The 19,563-nt window shown below is 39.4% G+C and overlaps 1 protein-coding gene across 2 annotated transcripts in view; it reads left to right on the top strand.

The window, feature by feature from the left end:
* The first annotated feature begins 10,759 nt into the window (after positions 1–10,759).
* The window catches only part of LOC137426659 (large neutral amino acids transporter small subunit 2-like), an 803,798-nt gene continuing 794,994 nt past the window's right edge, over positions 10,760–19,563 (top strand). Inside the window, exon 1 of one of the 2 annotated variants that reach the window (XM_068115419.2) lies at positions 10,760–10,956. In XM_068115419.2, the coding sequence (XP_067971520.1) occupies positions 10,872–10,956 (85 nt within the window). In that variant the 5' untranslated portion in view covers positions 10,760–10,871. The remainder of the gene's footprint in view (positions 10,957–19,563) is intronic. The other variant, XM_068115420.2, reaches the window with a different exon arrangement.

The raw sequence follows: 19,563 nt of genomic DNA, 5'->3' as shown, positions 1-19,563 counted from the left end.
GGGGGAGAGGAGACGAGGGGGGAGGGGAGGGGGAGGGATGGGAGGGGGAGAGGGGTGGGAGGGAGAGTGGGAGGGGGGAGGGGGAGGGGAGAAGAGGGTGGAGGGGAGGACAGGGGGAGGGGAGGGGAGGGGAAAGGGGGGAAGGGGAAGGGGGAGGGGGAAAAGGGAGGGGAGGGGATGGGGAAAAGGGAGGGGGAGGGGAGAAAGGGAGGGGTAGGGTGAGGTAGTTTCGTCTTTTGTTCTCCCACGTTCCACATTCCACATTCCACGTTCTGTCACATGCTGCCAAAAAAAAAATAAAAAAATAAAAAAAAAAATGAATGTTTTTCCTGTCCCGCCAGGAGCATCGAGGAAGAATATCTTGCCAGCATCATCATCAACACTTCAGGATAGAAGTAAAGGCTTGCTGTTGGTCCTCAACCATTCTTGGGACATTCTGCTCTACAAATGTGGTCAGCTCTTCCATGTTGTAGTTTGTTTCCCTCAGAAGCTCCTGAGCCATTTCCTCAATGCTGTTTTCTGGTTGGGGCATTCCACAATTTGCCATAGTGGTTCCATAGGCAATCAGGTGCTTCTCTAGCTCAATCAGGGCTTGATTGTAGATTGCACAGTTGAAATCAATATCCACACCAGGGTTCTGACGTCTGGCCAAGTGAAGAAAGTCTTCAGACATATTTCCTTTGTGGTCCTCCCAGAGCTTCTCTGGATCCTGAATGTCACATGCTGCCAATATGATGGAAAACAGCTGCCGTAGTTGTTTTGGTGCCTGTGAGACTGCTGCCTCATCCATGGCTTTTTTCCAATGTTCATCTTCTTCCAATAGACCATGGAGTCGGCAGGCATCGCGGAAGGTGGCACAATCTTGACCATTAACCCGTCGCAAATCTTTAAAGGATGTTGGACCTCTGACAGTGTGCAGGAGAAGGCGCAGAAAGAAACAGTCTCTGTTCTTTGGATGAACTGTGTAGACTCTGCCAATTGCGCTGCTGGCATAAACTCCAGGATAATTGTCTACTGGAATGTCCTTCTTCCTGCGATTCCACGTTTTGTTCTCCCATGTGTAGTAGGTAGGGACTTCATTGTACAGAAGAGTCTTGGCAAAGTCATCTTCTATGCAGAGTTTGAAGAAAGCTGTCAACGTAGTCTGAGGAGGCGGCCCGTGTGCTCGTGCTTGGGCAGTTTCTGCAGTGTAATAGACCCTTTGTCCATTTTCCAGATGTACGGCCAAATTGATGACAGTTGGATAGCGCTCATGAATGTTAAATCCAAGGATCCTCCACACTGCTTCGTTTGTTGATATATATCGGCCTGACTGGAACCTGCTAATCTCATCTGACCTTTTTTTGTCACCTACTTCAAATGTTGCCATGTCACTGCCCTTATTGACATACTTGCATACATATTTGATGGACTTAACTGAGTTGCACAGTTCCACATTGATGTGTGCATTAAAGATTTTGCAGAGCATTTTGTTGTGGGGAACAACCCACCGATTGTCAACGTTGTACTCTCCCACACTGCGAATGTTGACTTTAGCAGTGTGTCCCCCATCGCCAGTGCTCCTCCTGCGATACTCTGGATATCCATCATCACCAGTCTCTGTCTTTCGGCGAAGTTGTTTGGGAAATCTTTTTTGGCATTTGTTGTCCTTCATGCAAACAGATCGAGGGTTGATGCTGCCACAGGGCCCATGAATCATTTGTGTGGAGATGGTCTTGAACAGTTCTGGGTCCATCTCTGGATCTGGAAGTTCTGCTGATATGATCCTGTCTATATCGTCTGGTCGGATTTTGTCTTTGCACCAAATCAAGGTATGAGAGTGAGGGAGGCCACGCTTCTGCCACTCAATGGTGTACATCCATGCTACCAAATCTCCAAAGATCATCCCTTTCTTCAGTAACCATATCAGTTTCTTCTGTTTTTCACTGAATACCCTGGCAATAATGTCATGTCGTAGATTGGAATCTTGTACATTCTTGATGTCAGGCCATGCAGGATTGCAGGTGAAAGTGATGAATAGATCATAGCATCCTGGGTTCTTTCTGCCATGTACCATGGGCCACCACATTTTGTCATTATGTGCGACTTTACGTCACTCCTACGGACGTGAAAACATTTGTTTTCCTTAAAAATATATTTTAAATAAATAAAATAGTACATAAATTAACAATAAAAGAAGCTAAAAAACAATTTAAAATACAATAAAAAGCACATTAAAAATATATAAATATGTACGTACAGTATACTGTACGTACGCGCAACCGCTGCTTCACATTCACAACAGAGGCGACGTGCAGTATTCCTTTACTCTGTCTGTGTTAGCCATGGGTCCGAAGAAGGTGTATACTGTATAAAAAGCATGTGTTTCTAGTGTTTTTACTAGCACGCACGCTGGTGTTTCCAAGCGTAATGTGGTTACGATGGACGATAAGGTAAATCTGATTAAAAGGCATGGAAAAGGTGGAAAAGTGTCGGTGATAGCGCATAGACCTTATCGCGAATCGGAACCGCAATGCGTCATGGGATCGGAAAGGGGCAATAGCGCCGCCACAAACTACACCACGGAATTGCAGCTGGCGGGGTTTTTTAAACCATTGATATTAAAATAAAAAGTACCCTATAACCACCAGGATTTTATGCTGATTCCGAATCTGTGTCTAAAACTTTTCTCCGATGTGTAGTTCTTGAGTTATAAGCGGACAACAAGACAGACAGACAGACACTCCTCCTTTATATATAGAGATGGAGTTCCAATATAACACCTTTACATAACAATGGAGTTCTAATATAACACCTTTATAGAACAATGGAGTTCTAATATAACACGTTTATACAACAATTGAGCTCCAATATAACACCTTTACATAACAATGGAGTTCTAATATAACACCTTTATATAACAATGGAGTTCTATTATAACACCTTTATATAACAATGGACTTCTAATATAACCCCTTTATATAACAATTGAGTTCTAATATAACACCTTTATATAACAATGGAGTTCTAATATAACACCTTTATATAACAATGGAGTTCTAATATAACGCCTTTATATAACAATGGAGTTCCAATATAATACCTTTATATAAGAATGGAGTTCTAATATAACACCTTTATATCACAATGGAGTTCTAAAATAACACCTTTATATAAGAGTTGAGTTCTCATATAACACCTTTATATAACAATGGAGTTCTAATATATAACACCTTGAAAAACAATGGAGTTCTAATATAACACCTTTATATAACAATGGAGTTCTAATATAACACATTTGTATAACAATGGAGTTCTAATATAACACCTTTATATCACAATGGAGTTCCAATATAACCCCTTTATATAACAATAGAGTTCTCATATAACCCCTTTATATAACAATGGAGTTCTAATATAACACCTTTACATAACAATGGTGTTATAATATAACACCTTTACATAACAATGGAGTTCTAATATAACACCTTCATATAACAATGGAGTTCTAATATAACACCTTTATATCACAATGGAGTTCTAATATAACCCCTTTATATAACAATAGAGTTCTCATATAACACCTTTATATAACAATGGAGTTCTAATATAACACCTTTACATAACAATGGAGTTCTAATATAACACCTTTACATAACAATGGAGTTCTAATATAACACCTTTATATAACAATGGAGTTATATTATAACACCTTTATATCACAATGGAGTTCTAATATAACACCTTTATATAACAATGGGGTTCTAATATAACACCCTAAAATAACAAGGGAATTCTAATATAACACCTTTATATAACAATGGAGTTTTAATATAACCCCTTTATTTAACAATGGAGTTCTCATGTAACCCCTTTATATCACAATGGAGTTCTAATATAACACCTTTATATAACAATGGAGTTCTAATATAACACCTTTACATAACAATGTAGTTCCAATATAACACCTTTATATAGCAATGGAGTTCTCATATAACACCTTTATATAACAATGGAATTCTAATATAACACCTTTATATAACAATGGAGTTCTCATATAACACCTTTATATAACAATGGAGTTCTAATATAACACCTTTATATAACAATGGAGTTCTAATATAACACCTTTATATAACAATGGGGTTCTAATATAACACCTTAAAATAACAATGGAGTTATATTATAACACCTTTATATAACATTGGAGTTCTAATATAACCCCTTTATATAACAATGGAGTTCTAATATAACCCCTTTCTATAACAATGGAGTTCTCATATAACCCCTTTATATAACAATGGAGTTCTAATATAACACCTTTATATAACAATGGAGTTCTATTATAACACCTTTATATCACAATGGAGTTCTAATATAACACCTTTATATAACAATGGGGTTCTAATATAACACCTTAAAATAACAATGGAATTATAATATAACACCTTTATATAACAATGGAGTTTTAATATAACACCTTTATATAACAATGGAGTTCTCATGTAACCCCTTTATATAACAATGGAGTTCTAATATAACACCTTTATATAACAATGGAGTTCTAATATAACACCTTTACATAACAATGTAGTTCCAATATAACACCTTTATATAGCAATGGAGTTCTCATATAACACCTTTATATAACAATGGAGTTCTCATATAACACCTTCATATAACAATGGAGTTCTAATATAACACCTATATATAACAATGGAGTTCTAATATAACACCTTTATATAACAGTGGAGTTCTAATATAACACCTTTACATAACAATGGAGTTCTAATATAACACCTTTATATAACAATGGAGTTCTAATAGAACACCTTTATATAACAATGGGGTTCTAATATAACACCTTAAAATAACAATGGAGTTCTAATATAACACCTTGATATAACAATGGAGTTCTAATATAACCCCTTTATATAACAATGGAGTTCTAATTAAACACCTTTGTATAACAATGGAGTTCTAATATAACACCTTTATATTACAATGGGGTTCTAATATAACACCTTAAAATAACAATGGAGTTCTAATATAACACCTTTTTATGACATTGGAGTTCTAATATAACCCCTTTATATAACAATGGAGTTCTAATATAACCCCTTTCTATAACAATGGAGTTCTCATATAACCCCTTTATATAACAATGGAGTTCTAATATAACACCTTTATATAACGATGGAGTTCTATTATAAAACCTTTATATAACAATGGAGTTCTAATATAACACCTTTATATAACAATGGAGTTCTAATATAACCCCTTTATATAACAATGGAATTCTCATATAACCCCTTTATATAACAATGGAGTTCTAACATAACCTCTTTATATAACAATGGAGTTCTAATATAACACCTTTACATAACAATGGAGTTCTAATATAACACCTTTATATAACTATGGAGTTCTAATACAACACCTTTATATAACAATGGAGTTCTAATATAACACCTTTATATAACAAAGGAGTTCTAATATAACACCTTGATATGGCAATGGAGTTCTAATATAACACCTTTATATTTAAACAATGAAGTTCTAAAATAACACCTTTATATTTAAACAATGAAGTTCTAAAATAACACCTTTATATAACAATGGAGTTCTAATATAAGACCTTTATATAACAATGTCGTTCTCATATCACCCCTTTATATAACAATGGAGTTCTCATATAACACCTTTATATAACAATGTAGTTCTCATATAACCCCTTTATATAACAATGGAGTTCTAATATAACACCTTTATACAACAATTGAGTTCTAATATAACACCTTTATACAACAATTGAGTTCTAATATAACACGTTCATACAACAATGGAGTTCTAATATAACACCTTTATATTACAATTGAGTTCTAATATAACACCTTTATACAACAATGTAGTTCTCATATAACCCCTTTACATAACAATGGAGTTCTAATATAACACCTTTATACAACAATTGAGTTCTAATAAAACGCCCTTATATAACAATGTAGTTCTCATATAACCCCTTTATATAACAATGGAGTTCTAATACAACACCTTTATATAAGAGTGGAGTTCTAATATAACACCTTTATATAACAATGGCGTTGTAATATAACACCTTTATATAACAATGGAGTTCTAATATAACACCTTTATAAAACAATGGAGTTCTAATATAACACCTTTATATAACAATGGAGTTCTCATATAACCCCTTTATATAACAATGGACTTCTAATATAACCCCCTTATAAAAAAATTGAGTTCTAATATAACACCTTTATATAACAATGGAGTTCTAATATAACCCCTTTATATAACAATGGAGTTCTCATATAACCCCTTTATATAACAATGGAGTTCTCATATAACCCCTTTATATAACAATGGAGTTCTAATATAACCCCTTTATATGACAATGGCGTTCCAATATAACACCTTTATATAACAATGGAGTTCTAAAATAACACCTTTATATAATAATGGAGTTCTAATACAGCACCTTTATATAACAAAGGAATTCTCATATAACCCCTTTATATAAAAATGGAGTTCTAATATAACACCTTTATAGAACAATGGAGTTCTAATATAACACCTTTATATAACAATTGAGTTCTAATATAACACCTCTATATCACAGTTTAGTTCTAATTTAACACCTTTACATAACAATGGAGTTCTAATATAACACCTTTATATAACAATGGAGTTCTTCTATAACACCTTTATATAACAATGGAGTTCTAATATAACACATTTATATGGCAATGGAGTTCTAATATAACACCTTTATATTTAAACAATGGAGTTCTAAAATAACACCTTTATATAAGAGTGGAGTTCCAATATAACACCTTTATACAATAATGGAGTTCTAATATAACACCTTTATATAAGAGTGGAGTTCCAATATAACACCTTTATACAATAATGGAGTTCTAATACAACACGTTTATATAAGAGTGGAGTTCCAATATAACACCTTTATATCACAATGGAGTTCTAATATAACACCTTTATATAACAATGGAGTTCTAATATAACACCTTTATAGAACAATGGAGTTCTCATATAACCCCTTTATATAACAATGGAGTTCTAATATAACACCTTTCCATAACAATGGAGTTCTACTATAACACCTTTACATAACAATGGAATTCTAATATAACACCTTTATATAACAATGGAGTTCTAATATAACACCTTTATATAACAATGGAGTTCGAATCTAACACCTTTATATAACAATGGAGTTCTAATATAACCCCTTTATTTAACAATGGAGTTCTCATATAACACCTTTAAATGACAATGGAGTTCTAATATACCACCTTTATATGACAATGGAGTTCTAATATAACACCTTTATATAACAATGGAGTTCTAATATAACAACTTTACATAACAATGTAGTTCCAATATAACACCTTTATATAGCAATGGAGTTCTCATATAACACCTTTATATAACAATGGAGTTCTATTATAACACCATTATATGGCAATGGAGTTCCAATATAACACCTTTATATGACAATGGAGTTCTAATATAACACCTTTATATTACAATGGAGTTCTAATATAACACCTTAACATAACAATGTAGTTCCAATATAACACCTTTATACAGCAATGGAGTTATCATATAACACCTTTATATAACAATGGGGTTCTAAAATAACACCTTTATACAGGAGTGGAGTTCTAATATAACACCTTTTTTTATAAGAGTGGAGTTCTCATATAACACCTTTATATAACAATGGAGTTCTAATATAACACCTTTATAAAACAATGGAGTTCTAATATAACACCTTGATATAACAATGGAGTTCTAACATAACACCTTTATATAACAATGGATTTCTAATATATCACAATGGAGTTATAATATAACCCCTTTATATCACAACAGAATTCTCATATTACCTCTTTCTATAACAATGGAGTTCTAATATAACACCTTTACATAACAATGGAGTTCTCATATAACACCTTTATATAACAATGTAGTTCTAATATAACACCTTTACAGAACAATGGAGTTCTAATATAACACCTTTACATAACAATGGAGTTCTAATATAACACCTTTACATAACAATGGAGTTCTAATATAACACCTTTATATAACAATGGAGTTCTAATATAACACCTTTACATAACAATGGAGTTCTAATATAACACCTTTACATAACAATGGAGTTCTAATAGAACACCTTTATATAAAAATGGAGTTCTAATATAACACCTTTATATAACAATGGAGTTCTAATAGAACACCTTTATATAACAATGGGGTTCTAATAGAACACCTTAAAATAACAATGGAGTTCTAATATAACATCTTGATATAACAATGGAGTTCTAATATAACACCTTTACATAACAATGGAGTTCTAATATAACACCTTTATATAACAATGGAGTTCTAATATAACACCTTTACATAACAATGTAGTTCTAATATAACACCTTTACAGAACAATGGAGTCCTAATATAACACCTTTACATAACAATGGAGTTCTAATATAACACCTTTACATAACAATGGAGTTCTAATATAACACCTTTATATAACAATGGAGTTCTAATATAACACCTTTACATAACAATGGAGTTCTAATATAACACCTTTACATAACAATGGAGTTCTAATAGAACACCTTTATATAAAAATGGAGTTCTAATATAACACCTTTATATAACAATGGAGTTCTAATGGAACACCTTTATATAACAATGGGGTTCTAATATAACCCCTTAAAATAACAATGGAGTTCTAATATAACACCTTGATATAACAATGGAGTTCTAATATAACACCTTTACATAACAATGGAGTTCTAATATAACACCTTTATATAACAATGGAGTTCTAATATAACTCCTTTATATAACAATGGAGTTCTAATATAACACCTTTATGTAACAAGGGAGTTCTAATATAACACCTTTATATGACAAACAAGTCACGGGGTGACGGCTTCTTCTTCACTCCTTCTGCTGTTCTGCCATCATAACTTTCCTCGAATCATTCCCATGATTGTCTTGTCCAAAGGACGCCGGTGGTTCCTTGAAGGATCGAAGAGTGTGCAGCAGTGCGATGTCATTCCTCTTTTGAACACCATCTCGTTTACACAATTCACATCATTGTAACAAGGTGAATGATTCAGTCACAAAACTATAGGTTACCATTGAACTTTTACTTTGGGAAAACGTGTGGTTTGTGCTCCTTTCCCCGGAGCTATGACAAGGAAACGAGTTTATTGTAACTGCTTGAAGGTTGTTTTTTGTTGTGGGACGTCGGTTATTGATGGTCCTCACAAAGTGCTGACGTGTAATAATCAAACGCGACGATTGCGCAGCAAGACGGAACTTGTAAGACGAAACTTTGGAACAACATGTTTTCGAGCCTGGGCTCCCGGTTTGAGAGCGACTTTGATATGTTTGGTCGAACCCACCCTCACGGCTCCTAAAATAGAGTGAAGCACAAACCAAGACGTGGGAACCCACCGACACCAAGACAAGGACACCAAGACCCATGCGATCCTTGTGCTTTCAACGATTTGAATTTCGAGCATAAACAACGACCATTTCAAGGGCATAAAACAATAAACAACCATTTATATATTTTCTTACCCTACTCTTTCCCTACTCGGGGTACTTGCTGTATTCAGGGTACTTGCTCTTCTCAGGGTACTTGCTCTACTCAGGGTACTTGCTGTATTTAGGGTACTTGCTCTACTCAGGGTACTTGCTGTTTTCAGGGTACTTGTTCTACTCGGGGTACTTGTTCTACTCGGGGTACTTGTTCTACCCAGGGTACTTGTTCTACTCGGGGTACTTGCTGTATTCAGCGTACTTGCTCTACTTGGGGTACTTGTTCTACTCGGTGTACTTGTTCTACTCGGGGTACTTGTTCTACTCGGGGTACTGGCTCTACTCTGGGTACTTGTTATACTCATTACTAGCTCTTCTCTGGGTACTTGTTATACTCAGGGTACTTGTTCTACTGTGGGTACTTGCTGTAGTCAGGGTACTTGCTCTACTTGGGGTACTTGCTGTATTCAGGGTACTTGTTCTACTCAGGGTACTTGTTCTACTCGGTGTACTTGGTCTACTCGGGTTACTTGTTCTACTCGGGGTATTTGTTATAGCCAGAGATACAATCCGTGTATGAAATGCAGTACTTTTGGAGGTGTTCGACTATCACCATTCTACCAGGAATATCAGAGAGAGGAGATGCGCAGTTTTTAAGGAGCAATAATTGGTACCCATAGTAAAACGTAGTAATCCAAACAAAGGTAATGGTGAGTACCTCGGGTTAATCCAGGAAAACAAAAAGCGTTGGATGTTGAGGACCAGGAGGTCGGAATAAAAGGAGGAGGAGGTTGGTGTGAGAGGAGGGAGTGAGTCGGATTCCCAAGGAGTAAACTCGGTGTCGTGGCTTCTCAACCTTGGACTTTAGACCCGATACATGTGTGACCTGCGTTTACATATTAATGATGGGAATAAATACACCGAACTTGAATCCACCTGTTCATTCACCAAAGCAGTGATTAAAGGTAATGTACACAGTATTTGTGGAATGACCACATCTATATCATGGTATCTGACCTCGTGGTGTATCGATACCACGTTACTATCAATAGGTATTCACGAATGCATCTTATTGGTCCATGGTCGCTTATTGTAACGTCATCACCAACGTTACCCCATCGAGCGACCCTCCCTATTTCATGGTTTACACCCCCAAGGTGTTCGGTACCACGCCCCTCCTGTCTTCCCTCTCATTTCGTCCCAGGCGTCGTCCCAGGCCCCCCGGGTCGTTCTCTCTGTCCCGCACGAGCGCATGAGACCCTCTGTGAGTGCGTGCGTCCGGCATGGCAGACCATGGTCGTCCCAGCAGCGATGGCGTCGCTCTCAAGAAGGAGATTGGATTAATCAGCGGCTGTGGCATCATCGTGGGTAGGTCTGCATACCTTGAGCACACGAGTGACCCAATAATGGTGGAACCAATACAGTGATGTTGATATTTGTGAAAAGTTTATTTATTCAATGTAAACGTTTAGTAAAGTGCCAAATGTAATGTGCATTTGATGTTTGTAAGTTTGATGTATATAAGTCAATGGTCTTGTCGTTACTTCACAATCTGTGGATCCATTTTCATTCTCCCAATGATTCACCTGACTCACTAAAACAATCGCTCTTCAGGAAATCTTGAGGCCTATCTCCATAGTACGTACGCAATATGTGAAGTTTAAAGTCAATCTATAAAATGGTGTCATTCCATAGTTTGTGGCGAGGAAGGTGTGTGTGTGGGACATTCCACGTTTACCTTACTCTAGGTTGTTGGAAGATGATTTTCTCAGTACAAGGATCCTCTTCATCCGTCTCGCTCCTCCAGTTCGACTTTCCATGTGTTTCCTTTGTGGATCTCCCACTCGCTTATTTTAAGGTTCTTATGGCCTGATCTGTTTTTCACTTTGCCCTGCTTTCCCTATTTTCAACATGGGAACGACCTGTTTGCTCTCTGCCATTTCTTCAGGACGTCATGTCCACACAATTGCCTTGCGGATGCATTGCTTATGGTCTGCCTGCGAACATGACCCACAAATTCATGAATCACTGCAAACCAGTAATAAGTCCCAGTTGAAGGTGAAATTGTCTCTTTATCTCATAGCTATGATGATTCCCACGCTTTCTGGAAAAAAAAACGGGGAATATTGTAATGGGCTCCATCCGTCCGTCCGTCCATCACGCCATCTCATCCTAAACTGTAGGGCAGAAATTCACCAAATTTGGTAGTTATGATCATCAGGTAGCAAGAGGGTGCACAAGCTGTATCATCTTTGGCTCCGTCCAAGAAAAAGGTAAAATACCCAAAAAATGCAGTTACATGTTACATGAAACTTTGTATGTTAAATCAACATGGGGGAGCAGAGGGGGAAGGGTTTGAATTTTTGTTTCCAAGGAAGTGTTTATTGTTTTCTTTGTGATTCACTTCATCTGCACAATTATATTTACAAGGTTAACTAAAGTATTTCTTATCTTCCTGATGACTCCACTAACTCCTGATTGCTCATGACTCCAACGCAATATTTGGTCTTTCATTTGATTTGGAAATTGAAAAGTAAACCTTTTCCTCAATAAACAAATTCCCTCATCCTAGGGACGTATGCTCTTACCTAACGACAAATGATCTTACCTAGTGATGCCTGCTCCTAACCTAGCGACGTTCCCTCTAAACCCAGTGACTTACACTCTTAACCTTGTGACGAACTCTCATAACCCAGAAATGTATGCTCTTAACCAACGACGTCCACTCTTAACCTAGTGACGTACTCTCTTAACCTAGTGACATACACTCTTAACCTAGTAGCATATGCTCTTAACCTAGTGGCGTACTCTCTTAACCTAGTGACATACACTCTTAAACTAGTGGCATACTCTCTTAACCTAGTAGCATACGCTCTTAACCTAGTGGCGTACTCTCTTAACCCAGTGACATACACTCTTAAACTAGTGGCATACTCTCTTAACCTAGTAGCATACGCTCTTAACCTAGTGGCGTACTCTCTTAACCTAGGGACATACACTCTTAACCTAGTGGCGTATTCTCTTAACCTAGTGACATACACTCTTAACCTAGTGGCATACTCTCTTAACCTAGTAGCATACGCTCTTAACCTAGTGACTTACACTCTTAACCATGCAACGTACTCTTGTAAACCAGCAATGTGCACTCTTAACTGATCAACGTCCACTCTTAACCGAGCGACGTACTCTCTTAACCTAGTGACATACACTCTTAATTTTTTTTTTTTTTTTTTTTTTGTTGTGTACAAGATCGAGGCTCGTGAAAGAGCGAACATTAATCACACAGAAAGACAAACCGACACATAAAACATATAACATCGGGAGCGGTAGACAAGATGGGGAGAGAGGGGGAAGGACACAAACACAACATTTGAGAGCAGGGACCGAGAGACATGGAGACATCGAGAGATCTGAGAGAGGGCGAGGGCTTTGGGGGGGGGGGGCATGGGAAGGGGGCGGTGGGAGAGGTATAAAACATATGGACACTGCCAGGACTTCCGGGAAAGAAGTTGGAATTTCAAACAAGGTGGATCTGGGGTGAATTAGCGGGGGTAGAAAAGATCAAGGTTTTGGATGGGGAAAGATAAGAGATGGTGGTGAACAGCTGTTTTAAAGACCTGGAGGGAGGAGTGGGATTGAAGGGAGTGAGGGAGTTTGTTCCAGAGGCGGGAGAAAAGAGGAATGAAAGAGTGAAGGTGAGCAGAGAGCCGAGATTTCGGCAGTTTAACCATCAGAGGGTTGCTGGCAGATCTTGTGCGACCTGTAGGAATATTTGGGGGACAGAGCACAGAGAGAGCTGGGGGTGCAAGGCCGGAGAGGAGTCGGTAGAAGACAGAAAGACCACCTACCTGCCTGCGGTGAGTGAGTGAAAGGCCCTCAGATATAGCTTCATCGCGGGAGATTCCAATAATTCTGAAAGCTTTGGTTTCAACAGCGTGAAGCCGAGCTAGGTGTGAGGCAGGAGCACCGGCCCATAGGGGAGAACAGTATTCCATTGAGCTGCGGATGAAAGCCTTGTATGTGGTGAGGAGCTCAGGTGTGCCGAGGAAGGACTTCGCACGACGGAGGATGCCCAGTCGGCGACTGGCTTTGGAGGCCAGCTTGGAAATGTGGTTTTCCCAAGAAAGATCATGGCAGATAGTGAGACCCAAAAGCTTGAGCGACAGAACTTCTTGGAGAGGATTGTTGAGAAAGTAGATGGGAGGGTTGTCCAGTCGATCTTTTCGGAGAGACATAGTAAGAGTGTGAGATTTGTCAGGATTGAAAGACATGTTCCACTTGTTTGACCAGTCTGTGATTTTGTCCAAGTCTTCAGAGAGTGAGGAGGCTGCAGACTGCCGATCTGAGGGAAGAGGCATGGAGCGGCAGAGAGTGGAGTCATCAGCAAAGAGATAGAGAGGATTTTCAAGAGAGTCAGAGAGATCATTGATGAAGACCAGAAAAAGCACGGGGCCCAGAACACTGCCTTGGGGAACTCCAGCCTGAACAGGAAGAGGAGATGAGAGAAACCCATTCAAGGCCACACGTTGACGACGACTAGAGAGGAAGTCCGCCAGCCATGCGTGGAGATTTCCATGGATACCAAAGGAGGAGAGTTTGGTGAGCAGAGCGGGGTGCCAGACCGTGTCGAAGGCACGTGATATGTCGAGGGAGACAGCTCTAATTTCCTGTTTGGCATTGAGGACCTCCATCCATTGTTGAGACAGCAGAAGCAGCATGTTCAGAGTAGAGTGACCTGGTCTGAAACCAAATTGATGATCAGAGATCAAGCCATTGGAGAAGAGGAAAGATTACATATCCGAAGCAATGATGGATTCCATGACTTTGCTGATAATTGGGAGAAGGCTGATTGGTCTGTAGTTGCTAGGATCTGTTTTTTCACCTTTTTTGTGCAAAGCGGTGATGTTGGCTGATTTCCAAGCAGATGGCAGTTGACCTTGAGCAAAAGAGAGGGTGAAGAGAACAGAGAGAGGATGAGATAGAGCGGCAGAGCAGGATTTTAGGACCCGTGGGCTGATGCCGTCGGGTCCAGTTGCAGAATCAGAGTCGAGGGTTGACAGAAACTTTTCCACCTTGTCAGGAGGAAAGGACACGGAGTCCAGGAGCAGCAGGGTACGACTGGGTATGGTGGGTACAGAGAGGGATGGGTTTGGGACACAAGATTTAGAGGCAAACACAGAGTTGAGGCATTCAGCTTTTTCACGTGCGGAGTCAGCTGTGTAGCCATTTGAGGTAAGGGAGGGGATGGAGGGGGAACAAACACCAGAAACGGATTTGACCAGACGCCACCAGGATTTGGAAGAGGGAGACAGATGAGAGAGTTCGGTCTTGAGAACGGAGAGGTATTGTTTCCTGGCTCTCCTGAGGGTGGACACACACTTGTTTCGGGCTTTGTGAAAGGAAATGAGATTTCCTTCCGTTGGATTTGCTTTCCAGGAGACGAAGGCAAGTTGTTTCTGGGCAACAGCCTCACCACAAGATTCCGTGTACCATGGACGGGAGGAAGGGTATGACAACTGAAGACGAGATGGGATAAATCTGTGCATGAGAGAGAGCAATTTACTTTGGAAGAATTCCCAGGATGAGTTGATGTCAGAGGTGGTAGAGATGGGAGACCAGTCCAGATGATTGATGGCTGCTTGAAGACCGTGCCAGTTGGCCTGAGTGAAATGCCAGACTCGTCGACGCTGAGCGACGCTGAACCTTGCAACGCACTCTTGTAAACCAGCAATGCACACTCTTAACCTAGCGACGTACACTCTTAACCTAGTGACATACACTCTTAACCCAGTGACATACACTCTTAACCTAGTGGCATACACTCTTAACCTTGAAACATACTCTCATAAACCAGCAATGTACACTCTTAACCGATCACTGTTCACTCTTAACCTTGCGAAAGTGCCTTCTTAACCTTGTGACGTACTCTCATAACCCAGAAATGTATGCTCTTAATCAATCGACGTCCACTCTTAACCTAGTAGCATACGCTCTTAACTTAGTGACTTACACTCTTAACCATGCAACGTACTCTCGTAAACCAGCAATGCATACTCTTAACCAATCACTGTCCACTCTTAACCTAGCGACGTACTCTCTTAACCTCGTGACATACACTTTTAACCTTGCAACGTACTCTTGTAAACCAGCAATGTACACTCTTATCTGATCAACGTCCACTCTTAACCGAGCAATGTACTCTCTTAACCTAGTGACATACACTCTTAGTCTTAACCTTGCAACGTACTCTTGTAAACCAGCAATGTACACTCTTATCTGATCAACGTCCACTCTTAACCGAGCGACGTACTCTCTTAACCTTGCGACCTACATTCATAACCTAGTGACATACGACCCTAGCCGAGTGATGTACGCTCTTAACCCAGCTATGTACGCTCTTAATCCAGTGACCTACTCTCTCAACCAAGTTATATATACGCTCTTAACTGAGCGACGTACACTCTTAACCTTGTGGCATACTCTTTTAACCTGATAGTATATGCTCTTAACCTCGTGACTTACACTCCTAACCTTGTGACGTACTCTCATAACCCAAAAATGAACGCTCTTAACCAATCGACATCCACTCTTAACCTAGCGATGTACTGTGAAATGGGGGTGAATATAGTACAGCGGATAAGCTCTCATAATTTAACAAATTGTGCATTTTTTGAGAAAAGCATGAAATTTCTAGCATAGTTAGTATATACCATAAGGTTTATTTTCAGATGTGGAGGGAAGTCAGATTTGACCTCTGAGGACCGTGAGAGGTCAAATACAAGATGGCCGCCAGTTCCCCAGGGGTAATGTTCAAACGCGCTTAATTTTGGAACCAAACAGTGTAGAAAAACATTATAGGTGTCATTTCCAACTAAATTGGGGATGCCCATTCATTTGGTGATACTTTTGAGATCGCCAGAACTCAAGGACATGCATTTAGGTCAAGGTCAAATTACGTTAAATATCTATTTTTATGATACTGCAGTTGGAACTGCTATTGGAGAAAGTTCATTTGAACTTTTAAAACTTTATTTTTTCAGGTACAGGGAGGGATAGGTACAGAACACCCAAAGACCAGTAATGATTAAAAAAAAGTGTTTACACTGCAAGGAATGATGCAATAACCTCTGAAAAAATAACTGTAGTTAACCAAGTATGTCCACAAAAGCTTACATTAAATCAAGTGCAATGATGAAAATTGGTAATGATCAAAATCTAACAGTCTCCAGAACAGAAGCACAGTGCAGTGCACTTCAGTGCAGCTTTGGCACTTGCAGCGTCCAGTGCACCCTTTCTTGCAGCCAGTGGATCGATTTTGGCACAATTTTGATGCTTCAGGGAGAGTGCTCCATTCTCCAAAGAGGCTGCCACCCAGTTGTCTCCTTTGTCCAGCCCCAGTCAGATGGGTCTGGCATCTCTGGATCCATGACCAATGCCTGGTTCCAACAGTTGGCCTGGTAGCAAGTGCGCTTGATGTGCTGCTTGAATGCTGCCTGGGTTGGAGGAATGTTCTCTGGAGTTCTACACTTCTGTGTGAAGAGCTGTTTCCTGGCATCATTCACTTCCGTGCTCTCACTGGTTCGGTCGTACATCAGCACCACAAATCGCTCCAGCAGTAACTGAGCCGTCACTGACCTCACTTGGCATGCCTAGGAGTTCATTGAAAGCATCATTCACCTCTAAGAAAGACTTCCAAGTTTCCCAGGCAGTCTTCTTTCCTCTGCCAGCGAATGCAGATACAGCATCACATCCGGTGAAAGCGTGAAAGATTGGGAGAGTCAGACACTGTGTTGGATTCAATGTGGCAACCATTTCGTGAACAACTATGTACCGAAAACTTGACCCGACACCAAAGGCCACCCACAGCTCATCAGGAGCATCCCCAATTTAGTTGGAAATGACACCTATAATGTTTTTCTACACTATTTGGTTCCAAAATTAAGCGCCTTTGAACATTAGACTCGGTGGACTTGCGGCCATTTTGGATTTGACCTCACGGTCCTCAGAGGTCAAATCTGACTTCCCTCCACATCTGAAAATAAACCTTATGGTATGCACTAACTATGTTAGAAATTTCATGCTTTTCTCATAAAATGCACAATTTTTGTTATCCGCTGTACTAATAGGGACAGCAAGGTGAATAGGGACACAAACTGAAAAAAAGTTTGGAAACTTTTTTCGCTGAAAGTTGATAACCATACTGATTTGTTGATATTTGGGTTGAACGTGTTCTCTTTTTTTTTTTAAAGCAACTTATAGTCCCTATTAACCCCATATATGGGTTAAATAGGAATAAATAGGATTTTTATGCCTGTCCCTATGCACCCCGTTTTATGGGTGAATAGGGACAGTCACTAATACAAAAAAAAATAATCAAGAAATAGGGAGTTTGGAGAAACTTTTTACCCCATATTTTTTTTCATTGGCACCGTGGTTTATATTATGGGTGCATATTATGTGCGTCCATCTGAGCTATCAATTTAGCAATAAGTTGGAAACTCAGGATTGTTTCTTGATTATTATTTTTTTGTATTAGTGACTGTCCCTATTCACCCGTAAAACGGGGTGATTAGGTACAGCCATAAAAATCCTATTTATTCCTATTTAACCCATATATGGGGTTAATAGGGACTATAAGTTGCTTTTTTTTTAAAACAAGAGAACACTTTCAACCCAAATATCAACAAATCAGTATGGTTATCAATTTTCAGCGAAAACAGTTTCCGAACTTTTTTCAGTTTGTGTCCCGATTCACCTTGCTGTCCTTTTTCACCGCATTTTACGGTACTCTCTTAACCTATTGATGTACTCTCTTAACCAAGTTATGTATGCTCTTCACCGATCGAGGTCCACTCTGAACATAGAGATGTACTTTCTTAACCAAGCGAGGTACACTCTTAACCTTGCAACCTTACTCGCACAACCCAGTGATGTAGGCTCTTAACACAGCCATGTACGCTCTTAACCGATTGACTTGCACTCCCTAGCGATGTACGCTCTTAACCCAGTGAAATATGCTCTAAAACCAGTGATGTCCACTCTCAACCTCGCGACGTACACTCTTAACCCAGCGATGTACACTCTTAACCCAGTGATGTACACTCTTAACCTAGCAATGTACACTCTTAACCTAGCAATGTACACTCCTAACCCAGCGATGTACACTCTTCACCCAGTGACGTACACTCTTAACCCACTGATGTACACTCTTAACACAGCAATGTACACTCTTAAACCAGCGATGTACACTCTTAACCCAGCGATGTACTCTCTAAACCCAGTGATGTACACTCTTAATCCAGTGATGTGCACTCTTAACCCAGTGATGTACACTCTTAACCGAGCAATGTACACTCTTAACCCAGCGATGTATGCTCTTAACCCAGCGATGTACACTCTTAACCCAGCGATGTACACTCTTAACCGAGCATTGGACACTCTTCACCCAGCAATGTATGCTCTTAACCGAGCATTGGACACTCTTCACCCAGCAATGTATGCTCTTAACCCAGCGATGTACGCTCTTCACTCAGCGATGTACGCTCTTAACCCAGCGATGTACACTCTTAACCGAGCATTGGACACTCTTCACCCAGCAATGTATGCTCTTAACCGAGCATTGGACACTCTTCACCCAGCAATGTATGCTCTTAACCCAGCGATGTACGCTCTTCACTCAGCGATGTACGCTCTTAACCCAGCGATGTACACTCTTAACCGAGCATTGGACACTCTTCACCCAGCAATGTATGCTCTTAACCCAGCGATGTATGCTCTTCACTCAGCGATGTACGCTCTTAACCCAGCAATGTATGCTCTTAACCCAGCAATGAAAAACTCTTAACCCAGCAATGTACACTCTTAACCCAGCGACGTGCCCACTTAACCCAGCGATGTGCCCTCTTAACCCAGCGGCGTGCCCTCTTAACCCAGCGACGTGCCCTCTTATCCCAGCGACGTGCCTTCTTAACCTTG

The sequence above is a fragment of the Myxine glutinosa genome, chromosome 5 (genome assembly GCF_964187855.1).
Source record: "Myxine glutinosa chromosome 5, kmMyxGlut1.1, whole genome shotgun sequence".
Taxonomy (NCBI): Eukaryota; Metazoa; Chordata; class Myxini; order Myxiniformes; family Myxinidae; genus Myxine; species Myxine glutinosa.
This window is presented reverse-complemented; position numbering and strand designations above follow the sequence as displayed.